General features: G+C 43.9%; 1 protein-coding gene across 10 annotated transcripts; it reads right to left on the reverse strand.

Annotated features, from left to right (window-relative positions):
• On the reverse strand, positions 1-25,419 carry STX16 (syntaxin 16). 10 transcript variants are annotated; one of them, XM_043883399.1, is made up of 11 exons: positions 25,188-25,326; positions 20,980-21,146; positions 17,340-17,351; positions 10,929-11,046; positions 10,702-10,809; positions 9,917-10,057; positions 8,648-8,813; positions 7,535-7,626; positions 6,844-6,987; positions 5,396-5,476; positions 1-2,940 (listed from the first exon to the last, which is right to left on the reverse strand). In XM_043883399.1, coding segments are annotated over exons 2-11 (969 nt in total). In that variant the 5' UTR covers positions 20,982-21,146; positions 25,188-25,326; the 3' UTR covers positions 1-2,835. The 10 variants fall into 10 exon arrangements, with proteins under 10 accessions (XP_043739334.1, XP_043739336.1, XP_043739335.1 ...); XM_043883401.1 differs by having other exon boundaries at positions 20,980-21,090; positions 25,188-25,277; XM_043883400.1 differs by having other exon boundaries at positions 25,137-25,275.
• Between the last annotated feature and the right edge of the window lie 480 nt (positions 25,420-25,899).

Genomic DNA, 25,899 nt, shown 5'->3' on the forward strand with positions numbered 1-25,899 from the left:
TGTTCTTGAATCTGCATGATTGCTTTATTGTACAAAAAGTTTCCAGTAACAGTAAATTAGTTTTCTAAAAAGGACAAAAAAAAAAGTTGTTTTGGATAGAAGCGCTTCACTAATTGCTTTATTTAAGCGCACACACACACAAGTCTTATCTGACCAATTAGGTTGGAAGGTTTTTATTACCTTTAAGAAGCCATTAGCTAGGATAAAACACTGAAAGTACTTGTGTCAAAACAAATAAATAATGCTCTCTCAATTAGCAGAGACTGCGGTAAATTCGTTAGAGATGAACATGGCTTCACGCCCAGGGTCGGCAAGTCAGCACCTCCCCCCACCCCAAATTAATAGAACAAGAGACAGTAGTGCTCAGTTCCCATCTCGGGAAAGATCAGGAGCTCCAGGGACCTGACAGGCAACGTCTACGGGTCCCCCCTCCAGCCCCGGTCAACAGAGCCGCACAGGCCACATCACTGTGGGCAGGGGTCCAAGCTGAGCCTGGAGGCGCCCTCCCGGCAGTGAGGGCAGAGCCAGGAGGAGCCACCTTTGCCACCAGAGCCATAGGCGAGACGAGGAGAGAGAGGAGGACCCTCAGTGCCAGGACACTAATCACTAACTTCCCCTTCCAGCCTGCAGTGCTGCTGACCTGTCCCCAAGAGGAGGCTCAACAGAACAAGACAGTGTTTGGTGGAGCCTGGCAAGTTGGAGCACGTGCTCCAGCTGCTGCTGGCCTGGGGACACGGTGATGGCAGCAGATGGCTGGGCTTCAGCTGGTGCTGCCGGGGATCCAGTCAGAGGGGGCAGCCGCTGGGATCCCACACAGGATCCTTCAAGCCATCCCTAGTCAGATTCATTATTTTACCCAAAGGAATTGAGTAAAAAATCCAACTAATCACCCTGTTCACTAAAAATAAATACAAATAAATAGTGATCCTTTCTTAAAGGATTACGTTCCTTAGAGGGTCAGTGAGCCTGAGCACTGGAAAAGCTCCCACAATAACCCTTAACACCACTCCAGGCTGTCTAGGAGGGGAGCCCCTCATCTGGACAGACCCCATCCTGGGAGCAGCTTGACTCCCTGAGCTCAAAACCACTGAGGCTAAAGAGCCTACAGCTGCTCTCAAGGACCAAGGAAGCCCCCATTTCAAGGGCAACTGAGGAGGGGCTGGACCTCATTCCCAGCCTTCCTCCCTAGTAAGTAGCTGTCAGGGAATGCCACGCTACTTCCCGATATGCCAGGGACGCCTTTAGATCACCCCATGCCCACGTCAGGAACAGGGAACCAGGGACTGTCCAGCTTCATGAACCACTTGGGACAGGAAGGCTGGGCAGTGTCTGAGTTTTAAGCACATGACCTATTCGGACAACTTGAATCTCAGGGTTTGAGTTTAAATTTCTGGAAATAACTTCAAAGTCAATTCTAGAGAGACAGGTTATGTGACTGGTCCAAATAAAACGTAGCACACTTAATGAGGTCATGCTCTTTTAAAACATTTTACAAGAGGTAAAAACAATGGAAAGCCATCAAAAATGACACAAAGACCATTAAAAAAAACTATACTGGTGTCTCAAGACCCATTAAAACATGAACAACTTCAGGTTTCAAAGTTATCATCACTTTCCACATTACTCCACAGGTCCAGGAATATGTTTGAGCACCATATTGATAATAGGTAAGTGAACAACAAAGTCCTGCTTTGGAGACCAGATTCATGCTCACACAAATGAGGGGTTTTCTGAGCCAAGATTTTCACAAATGGCAGGAATATGCCTACCTTCTGGGCATGTTCAATGGCAATGGAAGGGCCAATAAATCAAACCACTGGGGGAATATTTTACTTTGAAATGGAGTCATGTTTGGTTAATAATTTGAGACCCACTAATCCTAAATGGGGTGACCCATTTAAAATGGCCTCTGTGTAAATTCACAGTCCATTAAGTGGTGTCTGGCTTGAACAGGTCTTTATGTAGTTATTATATAAGTAATGGATTGAGCAAGGATGGTTGGGGACGGGCATGGGGACACACCGACCAGCTCTGGCGACTTTTCCGACACTGCCGAGTGCCCTTTTAATGTGAGGTTCTTTCAAATCATCAACTTTTGCATTTGGGTGGTTCTGCTTAGTAACCCCTTTCGGTTTATAGGAGAAAATGCAGTGCACAAATCTGAGATGAGGAATACTCCATTTACAATTAATTTAAACTTATGAAGCTGTTTTAACTGGCCCATCTAAATGTGTTAATTAACATCGATGATGGTTTCTTATTTTTCACACTTTGTTACTCTGATCATTAACAGTGATGGAAAAGTTAAATTAAGTTAATGGGGAACGGATTATAAATTCTTAAAGGATTTCTCAGTTTGTTTTCAACTGGAAAATATATAGACAAAGATGAAGAGGCATTTTTGCCTCTACGCATAAATTTCTGGTACCAAATTTCTTAAAAACCAGATGGTTTAAAAAAATTTTTCCAAAAATTCTTTTAACATGCTGCTCAAATATGATTGCTTAGGAAAAAAAAAGAGCATATACAGGTATGATACATCAAACAGCGTGACGAGGCCTGTAAACATTCAACTGATATTTTCTTTCTTAAAAAAAAAAAAAAAAATCACTGAAGTGAGAACTCATCTCTATTCCGCAGCAGTATCCAAGGTCCTTCACGTCTTGACAATGAAGGAGAACAGATGCCCCTTCCCCTCGAGTGAGCACGACCGGGCCGAGGAGTCCATGGGGCCGCCGCCGCCCCGGCTAGGCCGGGGCCGTACCTCTGCCAGAGCCCACGGGCGCCGGGCCTTGTACCTGGGGCCACGTGCCGCACACACCGACCCGACGCTGCTCAGTGAGACTTCACGCCGACGAGGACAACAATGAGGACAATGATGACGACAAGTAATATTAAAATCACAAGCATCTTCCGATTCTTCTTTTGATACTGCTCTGCCTACAGAAAGAGGAGGGAGAAAAGGTCGTCATTCTCTCCAAAATCAAGTCTGGCTTGTTTCTAGTCCTAGCTTCTGGCTGTACCCGCACACCCGACATCTCTGCCACCGGCTCCACCATCACAATTGCTGCCATTAACTCCTAGGGTCCAGTCGACTCCCATGGCCCCCGAGTTCTCTACCTACAGGCTTCACGAAGCACCTGCTGGGAATCCACCATCACCTGAGGGCCGCGGGAGAAGTCCAAGGCTCTGCCTTCAGCTCCACACAGCCCACCTCTCCTCACATCCCCCTCCACCAACCACAAGGACCCAGTCTTTCTATGGAAGCCCCTCGCTTCCAGACACGGTTCTCTGAAGGAACGCACAGCTCCTTCATTGAGAAGTCTAACTTCTGGCTCCAGTGACCCCAGCCAGAAGGGAGAGAATTGAGGGCCCCAGAAAAGCTCTTCTACCTCCTCTGAGTCTGCAAACAAGAAGAAATTCATCCTTGGAAGTATTGAGTTGGACAAAAAAGTTAATTTAGGTTTTTCCGTAAGATGCCATAGGAAAACCCAGACCGACTTTTTGACCAACCCAACAGAAACGGGAAAGTTGCCCCACGGGGTCAGGTGCAGAAAGAAACCACCCGAGTTGAGTCATCCTGTGTGTCTAGTGACACACGCCTATCACGCCGGAACATGACCCAGAGAAAGGAGAGGGGAGGAGACAGTAGCGAAGGTATCCCTGAGCACATGGGGAGAGCATATTCCCCACACTCCTGTAGGCGCACCACCTCATGGCAAAGGTGAGGGCAAAGATGAAAGTGAAAGCAAGGAGGAGACAGCTTGAGGGCAGCGCGTGCTAGGAAGGCCCAGCCTCCCGTGCCCACTTCCCCATCCCCACCAACCTTCTGACCAGCAGTTCTGTGTCCTAAGTGAGCCCGCCCACCCTCCAGGAGCCACTCATCCACAGGAGGAAACCTCAGGACACGTTCACCTGTCTGGAGAGCCTGGCCCGGAAGAAGTGACTCTAAGGCCCCCCGCCAGCCTCAGATGAGCCGACCGCCAAGGCAACGGCCAGCCAAGCCCGAGAGAGGACAGTACGTGCTCACTCTTGTAGTCAGTAACCACCACTGAAGCCGACACCAGGTGATATACTTTAAAACCTCTCAAAATGATTTATAAAGTCGAACCTTAAACAAATTTTTTAGTTCCCACTAGATATGTACACCCCCGCAGAGAAAGCTTTTCCCCTTTATCTCTGTTGTATTACAAAACATGTTTTGCTAGTTTTTATTTAAGAAACTTCAAAAGTGACGCATAATTCAACAGCATATGAAGGCCCAGACATTACCGAGTGAAAAACTAAAGTTAGCTTTCACATTTTTAACACATAAAATGCGGCAACCAAATGAACCGAATGCTTAAAAAATTAAAAAGCCTCCTGTGTCCACAAGGCAGACCTCCTCTTTCTCAGTGTCTGCTGGCGTCCCACCCACTCCCACCCTGCACATGGTAACAAGCATACAGAAGAGGAAGGTGAGGGTTTCTGGTCAGACCTGTGTGAGGCCTCACCTTCCGTAAATCTGACACCATGGTCAGGTGTGGTCACCTCTACCACAGGAAATGACTGGTCTCAGAGAAATGATAGAGAAGTACATTAGTGAATCGAGAAAATGACCATTACACATGGCTAAGAGTACCGCTGTCCATGAGGGGATGGACAGAATTTACTTCATCTGTGAAGTATTTCATTCCTTCTAAAGAAAATATGCACCCAATTATATATAAGAGTCACTCAGCAGTGTACATATGTGTTTCTCATGGTTGAGTACAAGATTTTTAAAGATGTTTTCCATTTATTTTTAACAAACATCATGAAAAACATTCCGGAGACAGCCATCAGATTATTAGCAAAGAATGAAAAAGCTAATACTCTCACTTCAACAGACTACTCTCTCCTCAAGGTGGTACACAGATATACTGTGGTAATTAAAAGAGAAAATTAGATTTTTATCTTCTCCAGAATGAATCCCCACCAGCAATTCATCAGAAAAGTATCACAACAAGGGAGGTCTGAGTCAGCAGCAACCAGCAGACAGAATGCGCAACACGGATTTTAACAAATACCCACTCGATCGATTCCCTAAAACAAGAGGCCCTAGCCAAGGAATAAAATATTTTCTAAAAGGAAGAAAACCCTGACTCTTTCAGAGTTTGCTGTCACAGAAGGGGGTTCTCAGCAACTTCAACTCTGCATGTAGGGTGCACCGGGATTCACTAACTTCAGGCAAATGGCCACAGCCCACATGGTGGGCTCTGAATAACATGACAGGCTGCATTTTCACAGCCCCATCTAGAGCTGATGAGAGAGGAAAGTGCCGGGGACAGTTAAGACAAAAGACAAGCCTCGTATGAATTCTTGATATGGGAAAACAATTCTTCAAATTCTCAGCCACTGAAAAATATGCCATTACCTTGTGGAGCTGTTTCAAGCCGTCTTCAGTTTTGATACAGGACTGTTCAACATTATAGTCGATTCTATCAAGGACGGTACCCTGGGTGATAAATGACAGTCACAGACAATCAACAAGCGCAACTGGGAAAATGGAGCTTCAGAAATGAGAGATGCAGATTGCAGGCATCGTCATCCATGGGATTATCTGTTCTACTTGACTGTGGGGAAAGGGACACCCTGTCAGCTCTGGAGTCCATCACCAAGCAGAGTGAGGTGCTCGGTGGCAGAGTGCCGCCGTCAGCTGCAGGAAAGCCCAGCTCATAAGAAGAAAATACTGACAAATTGAGGTTTCTTTCTTGGATTTAGCCACTACAGGATACTCCATATTCAGGCTTACTGGGGCTTTAAGAAATATATGGTTCAGTGGAAACAGGCTCTGAGTGGCGAAGGGCTTGCTTCTGTGCCCATCTGTGGCTTAAACTCGCAGGTTCAAGGAAGCAGAGAAGGCCAGTTAAGTCAGGCCTGATTAGAACGAGGTCTGGAAACTGACTATCATGTCTGAACATCTCCATGTGCCTCCATGGGTCAGAGCAAACACAATTAGCTCCAACACACCATGTAAAATCACACATTCGCCTCCAGGAGTTTTGCTTGTAATTTTTTAATTGCTGAGTTCAAACAGGAAGAAGGGAACACCAGGCTCCATGGAAGGAGGGGGCTCTGAACAGAAGTGTGCTGCGTCGGGAGGGACGACAGCACGAGCAGTTCCGTGAGAGCCCCGGGAGTAATTAACCTAACTAGATCTTCCACAGCCTCGTCCGCTCCAGTCTGCAGCTGGTTTCGGGGGATCAGGACCCAAATCCCCACTGGCAAGATAATAAAACACCCTAATCAGATTGTAACAGTGAACAAACAATCTAATTCTACTTGAGGGCTAGTGGTTCCAGTTGCTGTTACACAATAACCTGCCAAAATTAGATGGGAAAACTTATCCATCGTCAGAATCACCGCTGAGCGTGGACAGAGCCAGCCAGGCCCCCGGCATCAGGTGCTCTGGGAGCAGCCCTGGGATGGAGGCAGAGAATGTGAGCACTGTCACGGACACCTGTTTCTCATCTAAGAAATAGTTTATTAGTGTTTTTATGGGGCATGACAGCAGTCTGTATATAATTTGTACACATATATACATACACACATACATAGTGAGTTGGGAAAGTTCCCTGGAGTAGGAAACGGCAACCCACTCCAGTATTCTTGCCTGGGAGAATCCCATGGACAGAGGAGCCTGGAGGGCTACAGTCCATGGGGTCACCAAGAGTCGGACACGATTTAGCACACACACTGTATACACACAGAAGGAATGGGTTCCAACTGTTTTCCTGACAAAAGTGCAGAATCGAAAAGCCTGGGGAAGAATGAGGTATCAGGGCAGGAGAGCCCACTGACGAAGCGGGTAGACACACACACCTGTTCTACGATCATGGCTCCCAGGTCCCTGAATATCTCGTTCAGGTCGGAGATGGACTGCACGATCTGGCGGATCTCCCGCTCCCGCTCCTCCACCAGCAGCGTGTTCTGCTCCACCAGCACTAGCTGCTCGTCTGTGAAACCCTAGCCAGACAAAGAGGACGAAATGTGCACATTAGAATTCTTCCCAAGAAAGTGATGGTGTACCATTTTAGATATAACTTAAAGAAAATAAAATCTGAAACTATTTCTATAGAGCATATAACACACAAGCACTTATTTTTCTCTAACAAGAAAGATCTGATCTCCCTGAATCAGTGGGCTCTAAAGCATCACCGGCCAAAGCGGGGGACACAGAGAACCTCTTGTCTGCAGCTGCCCCAGGGCCAAGTGGCAAGAGCACCAGGGAGAAGCCCGCACGTCTCAGGGTTCTTTCCAGGAGTGGGGTGTGCAGACTGCTTTCCAAAAGGTTCTGGAAGGCAGCTGACAGGGTCTCCCTGCAGTCTTTGGAAAGGAAGAAACAATATGGCCCCCATGACTGTTCTCCCACCAGCTGCAAAGCACTTGATGGATGTGCACACCATGCAGTGCCGATCCATCTGCATCTCAGGGAAGTTAAAAGTCAGCTAAGAGAAGGGAACAGAGTGGAGCACACATGCGCAGCAGGCGGGTCTGGGGCCCCGACACATACCCGGTCATACAGAGTATTATCCTCTCCATCGTCCATCAGCGGTACTGATGTAGCAAAAAAATGCTGGGATCTTTCCTCTCGATTCTTCATGCCTATCGTGGACAGGAATTCACTTTACTTGAATACGTAAACCATCCTGGTTACTGTTCCACCATTAAAAGGGGGCATCTAGAGTAAAACTCAACAGTCAAAATGGAGACATTCTTAGCCACTTTAGAAGCAGCCCTGCTCACCTCCAGCAGAGGTGGGGGACAGTAAACGACCACAACCATGCAATAGCAGGCAAGCATTCGGGGTTACTTAGGACAGAAATCACACTGCAAATGTGAACAATTCACTGGATGCCAGGTAAATGACAATGCAACATAATCATCTGAGACTCTCTAAGTGAAGCAGAAACATTTAACTGCTGTTAAAAAGCATTTAAAAAATTAAGTATTTCTCTCTAAAAGTATCTCTGGTAAGAATTCCAAGTGGCCCTAATCAAATTTTAGAAGTAGTAAACTGAAAGCACAAATACAAATATGCCAGCTGTCAGGACGGAGAACCAGCTTTTGGGGGAGCCCATGGGGATATCATTGATTACAATGGCAATACAGAAAAAGCCAGTTTATGGGTGCTCTGAATGAGGATGTAGCTGAAACCTGACTTCACACTATTTGGGACGGAAGGGAGGCTGGGAGAGAATGTGTCTGCTTTAACTATTCCCAGGTAAGGTGTTCAGACAGATAGGCAAATATGAAGCTTCAACATGATTCCAACTATTTTTATCCATTTATCAGCAGCTCCCACAAGCCTAACACCTAGAAAACGATAAGCTTTTAAAATATGCTAGATTGATTTTCAAATACTTTAAACTTGACAAAAGGGTAAGTTTCTCTTTTGTTTTTTTATAGGAGGACTGTCAATGCCCCATGGGGTGGCCTCAATCTGGATGTGGCTCCCACCGGGAGCAGAAGGAGCTACTTTCTCCCCTGTGCGGTAGGAGGATATGCCAAGGCAAAGGACAAAACAGAGAACTAGCAGAAGAGGAGGACAGAGACACAGAGCTGCCCCGTGACCCGAGCGCTGGGACGCTCGTCACTCAAGAGCCTGGTGCGGGTGGACACTCACGTCGGAGGTAGCCGGACTGTGCGTGCCGGAAGCTGGTGGACAGCTCCTGCAGGGCCTGGGCCAGCGAGGCCACCACGTTTCGGAGGAGCCGCTCCTCCTGCTCCGAGCAGGCCCGGCGGGCCCGGCTGGGCAGCGCCTGCACCGCACGCTGACACCTATGGAAGAGCTGGGAGGACAGGGGGCGCTCACAGTGGGCCGGGGGCCCCAAGATGCCTGCATGCCGGAGTGAGACACACAGCGGCTCTGGCCGCACAGGTTGGCGCTGAGGATGGCCAGGAAATAGGAGCTGAGCCAGACCCAAAGAGATGCTATGTGGGCACATGCCGTGTGCATTGCTCCTCACAGCCTTCTCATTTAATTCTGACAGCCACCCTAACTAGGTATTATTATTATCATTTCCACTTTACAGATAAGAACACCGGGGTCTGAGGAGTTAAATGAGAATCATACTACTGTTAATTGCTAAAAGCCAGGACCCAAATGCTCTTAACACCCCAGGGCTTCCCCACCCACCATGCCCCATCTCTGTGCAGCAGCAACCCAGGAGGTGTAAACAAATGAAAAATAACTGCTTGTTTACACACTAGTCACACTGCTTTTTAAGATTTTTAAAGTATCTTTTTTAAAAAGTCTTTATTGAATCTGTTACAATACTCTTCCTGCTTTATGTTTTGTGTTTTTTTTGGCAAGGGGGCATGTGGGATCTTAGCTCCCCCAAACAGGGATGGAACCCATGTCCCCTGCGTTGCAAGGCGGATTTTTAACCATTGAACCATCAGGGAAGTCCTGAGTCTCATTATTTCAAAATTACTCAAGTTTAACATTTTACAAGAGACACTTCCAGGAGGCTGAGTTTCTCTGGGATATTAAGAGATTCAGTCTGGGCAACGGCTCCTCATCTGTTCAATTACAACTACCCTTCTAAAAAAAAAAAAAAAAAAAACAAGAAAAAAATTTGCACACTAGTATACAATAGAAGTTACACATCTTAAAATCAAATGATTGAACTCAATAATGCTCTGAATTTAATTTTCAGATCAATCCACAGTAGTACAATGAACAATCGAAAAACAGTCCCCACTCCCACAGGAAAAGGAGTGCAGATGCTGAAACCTGGAGGAGGCTCAGGGCCTCCTGGATCCCTCTGTGAACTTCAACCTGGGAAGCGAAACTCTAGGAGTCATTTAGCACTGTACCGTGGCCCGGCTCTTGAGAGGGTGAGGAGGGCGGGAGACCAAGTTCCCACCTGAGGACCCCTTCCCCCCTCACCTGCGTGATCTCCTGTGTGGTTATCTCGATGGCATGCTCCTGCTCACTGCTGTCATCCAGAGTAGGTCGATTTAAGTGCTGGTCATGAAGGCTGGCTAACTCCTTCATCTTCTGTTTAATCCGCCCAACATCATACTGTATCTAAACAAATGAAATCCCAGAGCTCCACTCTCCCTCCAGGTGTGTGTCTGCCTCTGAGACAACCAGCTACACTCAAGAGTATGGAGCTCAGTCTTCAGTCAACTCATTGTTGACTGAGCAACCTTTAATTCAAACCATCAGACATTCAAATACCACTCTTCCTGGTTACACAGTTCTTCAGTTTCTTTCTGTAATTCAGCTGTTGTTTAGTCACTAAGACATGTCCAACTCTTATGCGACCTCATGGACTGTAGCGTGTGAGGCTCCACTGTCCATGGGATTTTCCAAGAAAGAACACTGGAGTGGGTATCCATTTCCTTCTCCAGGGTATCTTCCCGACCCAGGGATCAAACCCAAGTCTCCTGCATTGGCAGGTAGATTCTTTACCACTGAGCCACCAGTTACTACTAAAACCAAAGTCACAAGCATCCCACAGACACACACACCTTTCTTGTGGTGTGTGACCTGAATAATTCTAAGTAATAATTCTAAATAACACACTTAAAAGGACATGCATTCAAGTGTAGCCAAATCAATCTTTATGGCAGATATCTTTTTTTTTTTTTTTATGGCAGATATCTTAAAACATGTTAATGTTATAATTACCTCAAGAAATAAGAGTGTGAAACAAACACTCCACTTACTTCATCCACTCCATCCACCCATTTAGGAGGGGACCGCTTTGTCACACCAATTGCGGCTTCTGGGTCCAAGCTAATGCCTGACACCAGAGCCATGCGATCATCAGCGAGCTACAAAGAAATAAAGGGACATGAAAAAATTATTCAAATTCAGTCCAGACAAGCACACTCTTACTCCATTTTAAACGTCGCTCACTAAGACACAGAAATAGAGGAGCAAATGCACTTGCCTGGATTACAAACTTGCTTTTGATACTGCTAGGATATGGAACTGTTTTCCTATCTCTCCACGTACCACGTCTTAATTTCCTTGGACATACTTGTGAATATGAATTTGACTTGATCTGGCTTTGGAAATGTAATGAAAAAGTCAACAAGAGACCCTTAAAAGAAAAACCTTAGTACTGTACTATGATGGGATGGCATGAAACTCAGCAATTCATTTGATCAGACGCGTTAAAAAAGAAAACACTCTAGGCTGTAAATGGAACGAACAAAAACATTTCAAGGTTTACTAACAGACACTTAGCTTATTTCGTAAATAGGGCTGATCCAGGTATCTTAGTCACAAGATCATTAACTAGGTGTTAAAATGTGTGAAAGAACTGCCTTAAACAGCCAGCAAGTTATCTACCATTTGGCAAAAGCAATCCTTAACATCTCAAGGCAATCTTACACTCATTCCCTTTCTTTGGTTAAATATCCACAGGCAGCATTTCCCCTTATTTTCAAATGATCTCCATAGTACTTGTTTATTTTACCTATGTAATACACTGCCTTAGAAAGCTTTTAAGAATGGGAGGGAAATCACAGGTTTGGTGTGGTTAAACTGTTCTACTGCCTGGAGGCAGTGAACAGCTGAAAGGATCTTGAGGTACCCCTCCAGAGTTCAGAATTTATAAATGCCAGTTTCAAAAGATGCAAATGATGATCAGAAAATAATGGAAAACAGCATATAAAAGTCTGCTACAGGTAGGACTTTGTACATTTTCTAAATCGCACTGCAGAACTAGGTAGAGAATGTATATTGCTTTTCTTCACCCCTCCCTGCATTTATCTAAATTTATTTTTTCACTCATTCAGCAAATACTGTTTTTTTTTTTTTCTAACAATAAAGGAACAAGGCAAAATTTTTAACATCCTCGGATGAAGGGGGTAAAAAAAAAAATCACGTAAGGAAAAGCCTAAATCAAAAGAATTCTTCAAGCAACAAGCCCCAAACCCGGAACAGGGAGATTACAGCAAAATTCCTAAAAGCACATTGGAGTCTTGCGTCCGGCTCTGTCACAGCGGGGGAGGCACTGCCCCCGCTGGCTCAGGGGGCGCGTCTGACGCAATGCCCACGCTGAAGGGACCAGCCGCCCCAGCAGTGCTCCCCCGGCATCTGAGTCGTGATCAGGCCAGGCGCCTTCCGCAGCGGCGTGGGCCCTGCAGGGCCAGTGTCGTCTCAGGTCCTGAACAAACGGTGCGTCACCCCACCTGCGCTATCGGGGCTCTGCGTCTGTGCTGTGTAATTCTCAACCACAGCCACCTTGTTTGTTTTTAAGAGTTCACTAATAGGAATTTTACCTTCCTTTTATTATTTTAACCCTCACACAAGCTAGGTGAGCTAGGGGCTATTATTCCAATCTATAAATGAGGAAATTGAAACCCAGAAAAGTTAACTAGTTTGCCCAAGGTCACAAAGCTATTATGTGACAGATTAAAACCTGGGTTGGCTGACTCCGGAAGCCCCAATCACCCCACCAGCTGCCAATCACTTTGGCAGGCCCATGAAATACAACTGCAATTTGCTAAGAAAATGTTATCAGGATAACAAGCCCTCACCTTCAAACAACAACAACACAAAACACAGTCCTCGGATCCATTTCCCACCAGTGACAACAGGGACCACAGGATAGGCTCGGCTGAGCACAGAGGCATGGACAAACTGGCCTCTCTCAAGTTCTGCAGATCCAGCCCCTCACCCCACGCACAGCTGTGTATTCCTCAAAACTCCCCCCAAAGCCACCGAGAGCCGTGCAACCTTGTAGTGGGCACAATGACCAAACCAAAAGTGACCAGCCACAGACCACCACCCAGCACCTGCTGGCTGGACGGCAGGCACGGGACACAAAGCTGCTGCCTAACTGGAGCAGAACCTAAACCTCCGGCTGTTCACACAAAGCGACCCCTGTGGGTCACAGAATTTTCACTGTGCCAGTTTATCATCTAACACACTGCATGTTACTATTACACCAAATCTCAGTAAAATAATAGTAGTAACTTGTTATATTAAGAGATTCTAAACTCACAATTTTGTACTGTTGTGACTGTTAACCAAAATACACTAAACCAAAAAAGATACAGAGGCAGTGTTTACCTAAGTTTATCTGCAAGGTAGTAACTAGTATCAATTTCTCTGAAACAAGTGAGAAATTTTTATAATTCACATATGAAGTCAGTTGAAGTGGATTCAACTCTTTCTTAAGCAGTACTTCGTTTTACATAATAGACATGTGTCTCCCAAAAATGCACATAAAAGAGTGTGCACACACACACCCTCTTCGGGCGTCCCAAGGAAGCTTGCTGGGGACCAAGGGGAGAGAGAACTCCCCAGCTAGCCAACCCCAGCTTTCCCACAGGTTGTATCAGGATTGTGCCAATGAGACAGAACAGCTGATTCTCTGAGACTAAAAACTTTAAACAGGGAATAATTTGTCCCCTTTATGATATCGTCTATAGCAAGAGTTTATCATGATAAAGAAAGGCAGCCTTAAAAGACAAGTGTCGTTTATGTGATCAGAATTGGCTTGTAATATGTATCACAGTATGTACCATTTTTTAATAAAGACTGTTTTAGGAAGGGAAGATCTAATGGAAGGTAGCTGTCAATTAAAACTGGGACTATGAACATTAAAAAAACACATTTTAAATGCAAAACAATCACCCTTTCAACTTCAGAAACCTTACTTCCCATTTCAATGTTTTCTCATTTTTAAGATCCAAAATATGTCCGTTTCCAAGCTATCCAAGTCAACTCAGGCCTTAAAAAGCTATCATGTTTTCACTCACTTTACTTGCTGCTGCTCCATTCCATGTCCCCCCAGTGAAGAGACGATGATGGTCACTAAAGCTTTTCTTAACGAACTTATGCTTCTGAAGTTAAAAAAAAAAAAAATCTTTCCATGTTTTTTAAATAAGAAAAAATATATAAATAAAATTGTACTCATGAGAATTAAGAATTTAAGAATCCTTATCTTTGTGATTTGTAACTCATGTCCTCTAAGAACTATAGGGCGTGTGACCCCACTCCAGAGCTACCCAGCTCTACTGCATCCGTGCAGGAAAATTTCAACGGTTGCTCACAATGGCACGCCGACAGGCTGCTTGTTCAGTTCATCAGAGTTATCGGTGCCCTTGGTCCACTTTAGACGTTGACAACTGTCCCTTTAAAGAACACCTGACAGCATGGACAAGTGCTTGATCTATGGATAGAAAACACACATACACACACACACACACACACACACACACACACACGAACACAGCCTTATAAATCTTGCTGTTCCAACTATACAGCCTTCCTCCTCTTATAAAACCCGACCTTTACGAGAAGGCTGATTTAGTGTTCCATAAGATTAAGGATATGCAAAGCCTCTGGAGAGATTAGAAAAGTCAAATATATCCACACACACACACACACACACACTCATCTAAAAAAAAATAATAAACTAAGTTCAGTCATAATGCACTGGTAATAAGAACCAATACTGACAATTCTGGATCGTTTGCGGCAACACACATTTAGAAAGTCCAGAAGGGACGTTGACCAACACCGCCTGGTGGCTCTGGTTTCCACCTGAGACAAGGTGGGCATGTACGTGGTGCAGTCAACTCACTGTGCTGGGATGGCTAACAGACATTTAAGGCTGAAGAAACTTCCTTCCTTTGAGGGAGTGAAGAAGCACGTTGTATAAAAGAGTTGGGGGCCATCAGCACCACAGTTTTTCCCTTCTAATCTGTGATCGTTTTAAAGTAGTGTGTACCTTTTCTGATTATGAAAGAATAAATGTTCAAGACAGCCATTATTTTACCTGTGCAAAAAATACAGAATTAAAACCTCTGACAACCACACCACCCAGATAAAATGTTGCTAGGTTCACTAACCTTCCTTTTACCCCCTCAACTTTCATATACAAACTTAAAAAAAAAAAGTAGGAAACAACTTGTCTGAACCCCGACTTTCAGCCCAACAACAGACCTGCAGAGAAGACGGCTCCCTGTTCCTCAAACACGGATACCAAGGGGCTGAGACTCCCCTTCTCAATGCTGCCCCCAGCAGGGGGACCAGGGAGCCCGCCCGTGCTGGCTGGCCAGCGCTCCGGCCACTTCACCCTGACCTTCCCAGGCTATGTGGCTTGGGAACCTGATGCTTACATCTTGTAATTTTAAAAATCATTCCTCCTACAAATTAAAAAAGCCAACATTTTGGGAGACCACTCTGTCTAGGTGGGGAGTAGATGAGAGCAAGGCCAGACACTGGGCAGGGGAGTGACGGGGGTGGGGTTCTCCTGGAGCACCTCTTACTTGTTTCTGGAGAAGAGCAGAGCCTGGCATCCCCAGGGTGCAGCTGATTTTCAAGGTGACTTGAGAAGGCCACCCATGTGGCCACCATGACACGGTCAGGACAGTGTGCTTGGGCCTCACCGACACAGGGATGGCCTCCATCGGACCCACGTTGGGGGCAACTGGAAGCCCGACTGCGCCCTGGCAAAGTTGGGACTCTGGATGCTGTTCCCAACACACGGCCCCGCTTCTTGCTCGGCACCGGGCACACAGTTGTAATAAACACACACTCATAATTAGGGTGTGAGTCAACAATAAATGCAATGAATGAATGAAGCAAACATAAGACATGTCATGTACAATTCACTCCATAACTGACATGCTGATTCTGGACAAAGGACAAGAAGGGGAAGTGAGCGGGTGGCGGGCTGAGGGGCCACGCGGCCCCAGAGTGGACAGGCTGGGCCTCCGGGCATGTGGCCGGAAAGGTGGCTCTCCACTCTGGGTCTCCGCTTCAGAATGTGGCAAAGAGAACTTGGGGTGGGGCGGGGGGAGCCAGTGTCTGGAACTTGCTGCCTGAAGAGGAAGTAGGAGAGCCTGGAAATAGGTTCAGCCGGCAGTGCCCTCAGGAAAGATGACCCCGAAGAGCCGAGTGGGAGAAGTGTTCAAACTTAGGCCACTGTGGCTGTTTCCCCAGCACTGCCCACCGCCCCACGCCAACCAGGGCACACTTCTTTTTGGGGGCCACAGGTCCTATGTTTCCAAACCATTCAGTAAGGGCAGCACCCATTCCTAGATGGATGGGTTTGGTTTTCAATACTAATTGGTTCTTAATGACTCAAGCAATAGACATGCATGGTTTAAAACTATTTGCCCGACCTAAGAAAACGGTCGGCAGTTTCCCTTCCACGCCAGGCTTCCTGGAAATTACCCACTGTCAACAGCTTCTTGTGTCTCTTTTCAAAAATCTCTTAAGTGCTCACAAGCCTGAATGTGAGTTATTTTTCTTAAAACATAAATAATTCTTTTTAAAAGAGTGGGAATTGCAGTATCCATCATTATACACCAGGCTTCTTCCCACGTGGCCCTGCATCTGGGAGCTCATTGCCCTGCAGGCCTGAGACAGGCTGGACCCTTTAACAGGCAGAGCAGTGGGAGCAAGCAAGGCTATACACTTCATGTAACCAGCTCCCTGAGAAGGATCTTCAGGCTGTTTCCCATCTGCAGTTATTATCAACAAGTAAGGGACCCCACTGGTTTTGAAGACAGTGGGCCTAACCCCACCTCACAGTTCATACTTCCAAATTAAAACAAAAACCAGGGACACCCTCCCACCCTCAATTTTAAAAGGGCCCTTTTAAAAATGTATATCCTGAGGAAGAGTATTTCCAACCCCTTCCTGGCTGAAACAGATAATAGAAAACACAAAACCAACCATCACAGTTCAATCTCTTTTTTCCTCCACGCTTTATTAGCACGACTGGAATAAAGTGCTGTGAACACGTACCCTCTCCATCTTCCGGGAGAATTGCTAATAAGTAATGAAAAGGCCAAAATCGTGCTGCTAGGAAGGGGGCCACGTAACCATTAGTCAGTCAGCACGACCCGAGGGTCACTCGCTCCGTACCGGTGACACCTCAGCAGACAGCTCAACAGGTCTGGTGGCTCTGGGGCCGGCTTCCTGAGGGCTTCTGCCAGACATCACGTCCTCCTGCACCACCACCACCCCGCCCCCACGACCCCCCTGCACAGCCTGGGGAGGCAAGGGAGCTTCGTGCATCATCTGAAAACTATCTGGCTGATTTTAAGTGGGAGAACGCGTTCAACCTTTACTGCCTCCAGAGTTGAGACACTTTCCCAGGAGTAGCAGATACTGTTACCAAGCCCTTCTCTAAATCATCAATTTCACCTGGTGTGAAAACACAGTAAATGAATCCTAAGGATTAAATTGTAAAACACGACAAGGAGAAGTAATCATGACAAATGCTAAAATATGTGTAAACTCTGTTAGCATTTTACATATGACCAAAGATTTCAGAGAAACAGGCATTAATTGTATACACTGACATTCAAAAATATTGAAAACACAATACCTCATCCAGCTCCTGAAGAGATATGTTGTTGCCATCAGCCCATCCAGTTAGGGACAGCAGGGGGGAAAAAACCAAACAAACAAAGGATGGGGACAAACAGACAGACAGATAAGGGATGGTCAGTTGAGAAAACACTGAGATTTCAAGCAACTCTAAAGTTGACTAAAAATACAGATCTACTAATCAAAGATTTAAAAAAAATCTCCCCCTTCTAATTCTTCCTTTAAAAAAACTATATCAATATTTAATTTACTGTGTTTTTTACTTTTATTTACTGTGCTTGTTTTGGCAAAAGAGGTAGGAATCAAACAATAAACAGTTGTAAAAATTAAAATAGAAATAAAACATACTTGTTTTAAATGCAATAAAATATAATGGTATTTCTATTTCACAAATGTCAAATAGCATATACAATATTCTAAATTTCCCTCAGGAAGACAAGAGAGCAAAGCTAAAACATAATTTCATTGTGTCAAATAAAAGTAAATTTTAGTATGTAAATCAGCACTGCAAATGCAGCAAAATCAGAACATGAACAGCCCACAAGAATTGTCTATGGCCGTATTCAGATGATATTTGAGTGACCACATATGTAAGGGCTCTGCAAATTAAATCCCGCAGACACGGCTTCCTCCGTGGCAATAAGCAAGCCGAGAAACCACTTGTCCCCGGAGAGAGACACAGGTGGTACAAGAAAAGGAAAACTCTCCCCATTTGCTTGGCATGTATTATTATAAGTCTAGGAGGCACACTGTTACTATAAGGCTATTATTAAAAAAAGTAAAACAAAACCAAAAGGAGAGGTTTTTTTTTTTTTTTTAAAAAGGAGCAGGAAGGAAGAAGCATCGGCAGGCAGAAGATTAAGTTTCAATTTAAAAGGAAAGGATCTTTTTACGATCAACATGGAACTTTATTTTCTGAACAGATCTTTACTAATGATAGATAATCTGAACAAATAGGTCCTTTTTTTCTTTAACAGTATTGATCACTGAAATACTTAGTGGTGAATTTCAATAATCAACTGTGTTGATTTTTTTTTATCCTGAGCAGTAAATTTAGAAAATAAAAAAAAAAATAACTTCCTTATTTAAAAATTAATAGTGCAAATGAAACTGGTCTATCAGGGCCAAAATACTATTAAACAGTGACAGTAATAACAGTGTAACCACACAACATTCCTCCGTGTAAAAATTCAATTAGCTGACATTATAGGAAGCTGAAAGGCCCCTTCATTCCTTCTACAATTTGCCGTGAGAGCAAGAGAACCGTATTTCTGTGTATACCCTGCCGTGACAGCAGTACTGCAAGATGCTAATAGAGGAGACAGTGTCAAATGGAAATCTGATTTAATTACCTTTTACTTTAATAAAAGAAAAACCTTTAAAAAAAAAAAAAGCTAACATTTTCAGCACGAAAGCACTGAGGTGTTTTTATTAATAATACAAGACACAGGCAAAACCCCTAATTTGGTATCTCAACCTGCACATCTACCCATTTTGCAGGGGTTCCTTGGCGTCTAATCTTCGGAAAAGTATTACTGCAAACCCTGGTTAAGATCTCTGCTGCACAGGAGCCTGGCCTCTTGGATTATTAATGAAGCACACAGCCTGATCTCTCAGTCTCTGCAATTATTAGTTAACAAGAGGTGAAATCAGAATCTTGGGTATATTTTTATTTTTTTTTTACAAATAAGAAAATCAAGTTTTAGAATATATAAATTCATTTCCCCAAAGTCACAGGGCTGAGATTCAGACAGACCCAGGTGTTCAGGCCTCTTTCTACCCCACCTTCCAGTCTCTCTACTTTTACCAGCACTTCAGGGAGTCACTAGTGATAGGCAGCTACTACCACATCACGAACTAGATTCAGGAGATTATCTTTTTGAAGCACATCAATCCCTCCGACTTTGCTACTTAAAATTAGCAGGTTTCGAAACTACCCCTGCCACCAATTCACCAGGAAACTTTGTCAAGACCTGAATTAAAACATTTAGAATTACCATCAGGAAAAACCAAAACAGAGCCAAAGAAAAACACGATACTACACATCATCACCTTCTAAATCTTTATAATGTCTAAATCTAGGCTTCTGACCTGCCAATGGCGTGCAATCAAGCAAATACTGAAAACTCCAAGCAGCATGTGGAATTTATAGTCTAAAGAACTTTCTACATAAAACTGAAAAATAAGTGGAAACCCATCTGTGTTTACTCAGGAAGTCTGGAAAAGTTGAGCAAAATGAGTTGGAAATACAGGTCTATGCTATAGTGATATTTACTTTATTTCCATTACTGCCAAAATAAAAGTTTGCTTCACTTTCATCCAACAAAGTACCCTTATTCTCAAGTAAGCCTCTCTGCTCAAATGGAATCTTTAGAAACAGAAAAGCAAATAGATCTAAAGAGAAATATACAATGATTTCATACTTGGATTCTAAAGACAGGGGACTAATTTTCCAACTGACTCGGCATGGACTAAAACTTAGAATCTTCAATGTGCAAGTTAAAATGGACTGGCGTGATTGTAAAGTGAGGTAAAGAAAGATGTTATAGTAAAAAATATATATATATATGTATATATGTGTATATATATATTCTTTTAAATGGGTTCCTCCTTTCTCCGGGACCTGCAGCACATGTCCGGGAAAAGCTGCCAGTACTCCTGTGGCCCATTGGGTAGCAAGGGCTCGGGGCCAGGCCTGCCTGTGTTCCTACCCCAGCTCCCTGGCTAGCCCTGTGGGCACCACTGAGCAAGTTTCCTAACTCCTTGAAACCTGTTTCCTGATCTGTATCAAGAGAAAAAAACAGCAGCACCTGTATGATAGAGCTCTGTGAGGACTAAGTGAGGCTACACGTGCAGGACAAGCCCCAAGCCAGGCACATAGTCAGCGCTCAATAAATCTTGGGCTAGTATCACTGTCAAGACTGAAGAAGGACTTCAGATTTCTTATAACCATATTTAACCTTCAGCCTCCCCCCCCAAAACACACCATGTGTTTTATTAAAAATAATATGCTACTTTCAAACTAATCTAAGACCAATGAACTTCAGCTTCCATTTATAGATTGTGTATTATTTTAAAGCAGAGAATAGATTAGGCAGTAAACACTAACAAAGTAGCTCAAGTCCCCTCATAAGATCTTTTTCAGGAGATGAAAGGCAATCACACAGGTCACACAACACCTCATCAGATCGGAACAGCAACCCAGCATCTACCTGTCATTCGTTTAAGACTTTACAGTTTTTTTTTTTTTTGGAGTGATTATTTAACACTATAAATTCTTAGCTTCCTAAAGGTAAGCTGCCTGTAACTTTTTGAATGAGGTGTTGCCTTAAAACCTGCACTTGGCAGATGGAATGTCAAAGCTACTTCTCCACAGTACTGGAGCCACTTTTGAGGATTTTTGCGGTAACATCTGGCTGGTGGACAGGGCAATGCTGTTGACTATGATTTCCTCCTTTTCAAATTAAAGCTAAGACTGCAAGGCTTGGTTAGGAGAAACAATGCATTAAAAGAGAATTTGAGAAAGCATTGCTGAATCCACAGGACTACTTACTAGAAATCTCCCCTAACTCAAACCCTCAATTTACAAATCAGGCAAAAGATGTCAGAAGAGATTAAAAGCTTGCCCAGAGACCTACATTCTGAGTCAGCCAGAGTGTGACTTGGCCCTAAGTTCCCAGGTTTGGAGTCCAGTGCGCTTCCCTGTATTTCATGCTGCCCTGAGGCACAACCGTGATGGGCATCTGAAACTGAGGCCAAAGCAGAATGAATGGGAAATGGCCAACAGCTGCACTTTGCTGGGAGTCTAAAAAAAAAAAAAAAAAAAAAAATCAAACCGCTGGCCTTTCACAATTAGTTTTACTAATATCAACACAATGGGGAACACAGTTAAGTAGAATTTTGTTCAGTTCTGGGCGCTGAACTTTAAAATGCCCACGGGGAAAAAAACAAAACAAAGCAGAAAACTAGACTTCTTGCATAGGCAAGAAACTTAACCTCCCTGCCTGAGCCAGGACTGCTGAGTTAGAGAAAGGTCCGGGGCACAAGCAAGCTGCAGGGTTATCTGTCCTGCAGGAGAAGGAAGGGGCTTCCTGTGTCAGAGACCCTAGGGGCCGGGGCCACGGCTGGGATGATCACAGGATGCAGGATGCTGACAGATGGGGTCCATGGAGGCAAGGGCTCTTTGGTAGTAAGAGAGGTGGGGGTGATGCCTGCTGGAATTTCCTATCCCCATCGCAGAAGGCAGTCAAGGCAAGCAGGCAGAGGGGTTACCACAGAGGGGATGTTGGGTCAAATGAACTTTAGGTCCCCCTAAAAAAGCCCTTCGGACTTTGTTTTGTCACTGCATATCCTCCTTCAATTCCTGCTTAGCTATGACATATTTGCCTGAAGGATGCAAAAACCTGTTTTAGTGTGCATTTATAGGTGCACACGATGAACCGCACCATCCTCAGCCACCAACTTCCAGTTTTCTCCTCCAAGGATGTAAAAAAAAAAAAAAAAAAAGCCTGTTTAAATTTTCTAAAGAATATACAGTTTTATGTGAGCTTTGTTTTGAGGTGTGTCATACGCACAGTCATGCACAAACACCACTTTACAATCAATCTCCACAGCTTTCACCCAAAATGAAGTGAAAATTCAGGCTTAAAAAAAAAAAAAAAAAAAAATTAGATGCAATTTATTTCTAATTGTGAGATAATCTGCCCACCCCAAAATCAACTTCTACAGCCTTTTCTTCTAACTACGTAGAAATCTCAGTTTATGATTTTTTTAATTAAGTTACACACTAGAGCTCTGTTGCTTCTTTTTTAATTACATGAGTTTTAGTAAATATATACAAATTGTATTTTGTCTTACTTGTGTTTTCAACATGACAGGTATTTATTTTTTAAGTTTTTATTTATGCTTTTTCAAACACCCAGAAAAGTATGTAAAATGGCACAGCCTCTCCTGAAATACTCATCAGGAGACTTGACAATTAGTAAGTAACACTCTGCCTTATTTGTTTCCTTTATTGTGTGTGTGCGGCGGTGGTGATTAACTATATAAGGTAAGTGATATTTGGACATTTCAATAGTAAACATTTCAGTAGATCTCACTAATAAGTCTAACACATTTATTGAATTTAAATTAATTTCTTAATATCACCTAAAACCAGTCAAATTTGACAGCATTAATTTTCTTTGATTTGCTACAAGATTTTGAAATTTACAACTCAGAAGCGAGGTTTTTAAAATTTGTATGAGCTAGATATGCAGTGAAAAATATTAGTTATTTAATAAAGTTTTTAAAAATTGTGTTAAACATGGCTTTTTCCCCAAAATGTTTACATTTTTTCAACTTGCAGAAAAGCTGAAAATATTGTACCCTCTATGCAGTCATGCTGTCTTGCCATATTTGTTTCTGTGTGTAAATGTAGAAATGGTTTCTGTAGAATCAACTGCAAGCAAGCTGAAAATATAATAATTCACCCCTAAACACTTCAGAAATCTATGACATGCCATGTGTTTTATAATGCACGCAAAAATATATATAAACATGTGACTTATTTAATTCTAAGCTAGGCAAACCATGTTTGTTTAATTGCAAAATCTATTTTTAGATAATCTGAACTGACTACAAGGATTTTTTTTTTAAGGACATTTTAAAAGATCTTATTCTTATAAGGATCTGAGAAAGATTTTAAAAAGTCAAACCAATATACATAACATTTTCAATGGTACATTATGTAGAAAATATTTTTTAGTGTTCTGAATTAGGCATGTATTTTCAGTTTGACTTAGAAATCTATTTTCAAGAAAATGAGTTAGCTAAATATACGTGTACATTTTCTGACATATCTATTTTTCCAACCTGTACACACAAGCTATATATTTTAATTATATGGTTTAGTTATATATATATATATATTTAAAATTGCCTAAGAAATCCATTTAAAAAATAGGTTTTACTTAGAGATGCACCTTTAAAAAGCTGCCGGCTCAGACATCAGGTTTTTAAACTGTCTGACCAAATGGTTAACAACAACAAAAAAGCCTCACGTTATCTATCCTATTGTTTAGTGTATTCTGAACCTTATATGATTAAAAATTTTAAAGCAAACATGTTTTAAAATCAGTTAAAACCTAATATTTTAGAAATATTAACATGAGTTTTAGTTCTGGTTTTTTTTACTTTCTACAAGGTAGCATAAAATCAAGCCATTTGAGGAACATTTTTTACATCTTAGCAAAACTAAGGGTCATTGAGGATTTTTTTCCCCCACTGAATTTCTACTCTCTATTTCTTAGTTTATTTCAGGACATTCTTTTCAAAATTGGTGCTGGAATTAGTCTGTTTTCAATTTTGCACTTACTTCAGTATAATACCATTTTTTTTTTTTTTCAGTTTACAAATGTAAAAAATCTTCAAATTCTCAAGTAACTGAAAACCTACACATACTCGGTCAGTCCCTGTTTTCTATGCTTTTTGATTTAAGTTTACCATGATTTTATTCCTAAAGCTGCTCACACAGTGTACAATAGCTTTTCTACATAAGCAAGATGGACAAATACATTTTCCTTTTGTGATTAACAAAAAGGAAAAACTGTCTTTGTAGGTGCTCTGTCAATAATCAAGACAGATGGCCAATTTTTTTGTGAAGCATTTAGATCAAGTCATAAAAAATTTAAAAGGAATATAGTCTGTAACAGGTGAAGTAAGTGTCAGAGCCCCAAAACTGCTTATGTCAAGCATAATCCCCAAGAATCCAGTCTTGGGGTGATTTTACTCTCCCCCCAATGCTGCTTCTATTCAAACCCAACCTGTCTACAGCCAGGAGCCCCCCTTACAAATTAGTTTCATATCTTTTCAATTTAGGCTACCCAGGGCTCATCATCACCCTCTTGTTTAGACCATCTGCACCCACTTCCCTGTTCAACAGAGCAGGAGACTGAGGTTTGGACTGGGAAAGTAGCCCTTTATCATAAATAAACAGGAAAACAACAGTCATCCTTCCAGGTCCTCCCTCTAAGAGATTCTACAGCTGGGCTAAAGAAAGGTTCAGGTTAATTAAATTAAAACGGTGGGCTATTTGGGGGGTTAATTTTCACATAAACACCACGTTCGTTTTAAAAAGTTCCTATGGAAGAAAAAGCTTAATTTCCTGTCTGGGAAATAGAAAACGAAGAAGCAAGCACCTTACAGCCTCACAAACAAGAACCCCCATGAAAAACAGCAAAGCAATTATTCACAGGGAACACGGGCACACAGAGGGCTGCGAGACCATTAAAAAAAAGAACAACGAAAAACACCCCCCCCCCCCCAAAAAAAAACCCAACTCCTTCCTCTCTAGGGAGGAGGGCATCGTTCATTTTCAAGGATTTGGATCTGTCAGCCTGCAAACCGACCATCAGAACCAAAGTGAGGCTGTCTGCGGGGGCGGACGGGGGAAGGAGGGGGGCGCTTAAAACAAAACGGAACAAAAAGGCTTCAGGAAAAAAAGCCTCCAAATCTCAGTGCTAAAACATATGTAAATTGGAGGCGCCGGTCGCGCGGGGACAGCCAGGGGGGTGGAAGGGGGAGGACGGAGAGGGATGCGGAAGTGAGGAGAGCGTGCAAGGCAGAGGTGGAGCAGGATCTAGATGCTTCTTCCCCAGCCAGGGTTATCGAAGCTCGCGGACCCCAGCCAACAGACCCCGCATTTCCATGCTAGTCCTATCTTCTTTTTAAAACAGAGAGACAGACACAGACAGACAGACAGGCAGAGCCGCAGTGCACACAGGGCGTGTGTCGGAGAGGCCGCCTGGAGACTCACCGCAGCAATGCTACGTGAATGCAGAGGGCTGGAGGTGGTGTGACTACTCACTTGCTCGGCTAACAGCTGCCGGTTTTGGATGGAATTATTCCGCAACAACAAGAAAGCGTCGGTTAAACGCCTCGTAGCCATGTCTCCCCCTTTGTGACCCCCAGCTCAGGGTCCCCCTGCCCACTTAAGAGTCCAGGTTTATTCACTTCTTTCTCTTGGCCTGGCCTGGTCCCCTTCGCAGGCCTGCAGCCAAGCAGGTGCTGCTCTGTGCTTCCTCTGAGCGCAAAGACCCCTCCCCAGATAACACCTCGGCTTTCCAATTGTCTGACTCCCCCTACCCAGGGCCTGCCTTCGATCTCTAAGCACTTAAATCCCCCCAATCCTTGCGTTGCTAGCCAACTTCCCAGAGACCCCCTCCCCAATCCAACCTTGGATCTACAAGCGTCTAACTGGCCAATCCGGCTTTGGACTGGGAGACTCGGAAGCCCCCTACCACATCAGTCTCTCACACCCCCTAGGGCCCGAACCTCCTATGTCTAACTTGGCTCACACGCGTCTGGGCCGTGCTTTCAGGCCTGCCTCTGGCTCAGTTTGCCCTTCAGAGGCCTGAGAGGCCTGCTTGAGGGCCCCCTTTGGACAACCGAGCCAGGCCTGGGCCCTGAAGGCCTGCTGCTTCCTGCTGGGGCCTGGTCTGAGCCCTCTAAGGCGGGGGCCCCGACCTCCTGACCCCTTCCCTTTATGGGTGGCCTGGTCCTCCACTGCCACAGCAGGC

This window comes from Cervus elaphus, chromosome 23 (genome assembly GCF_910594005.1).
Source record: "Cervus elaphus chromosome 23, mCerEla1.1, whole genome shotgun sequence".
NCBI classification, from domain to species: Eukaryota; Metazoa; Chordata; class Mammalia; order Artiodactyla; family Cervidae; genus Cervus; species Cervus elaphus.

Coding starts and splice junctions, on each gene's coding strand:
- STX16 (XM_043883396.1), bottom strand. CDS start 25,268: ATGGCTACGAGGCGTTTAACCGACGCTTTCTTGTTGTTGCGGAATAAT. Junction 10,058..10,701: donor GGGTGGATGGAGTGGATGAA/GTAAGTGGAGTG, acceptor TCATTTGTTTAG/ATACAGTATGATGTTGGGCG. Junction 7,627..8,647: donor ACAGTCCGGCTACCTCCGAC/GTGAGTGTCCAC, acceptor TGTCCACGATAG/GCATGAAGAATCGAGAGGAA.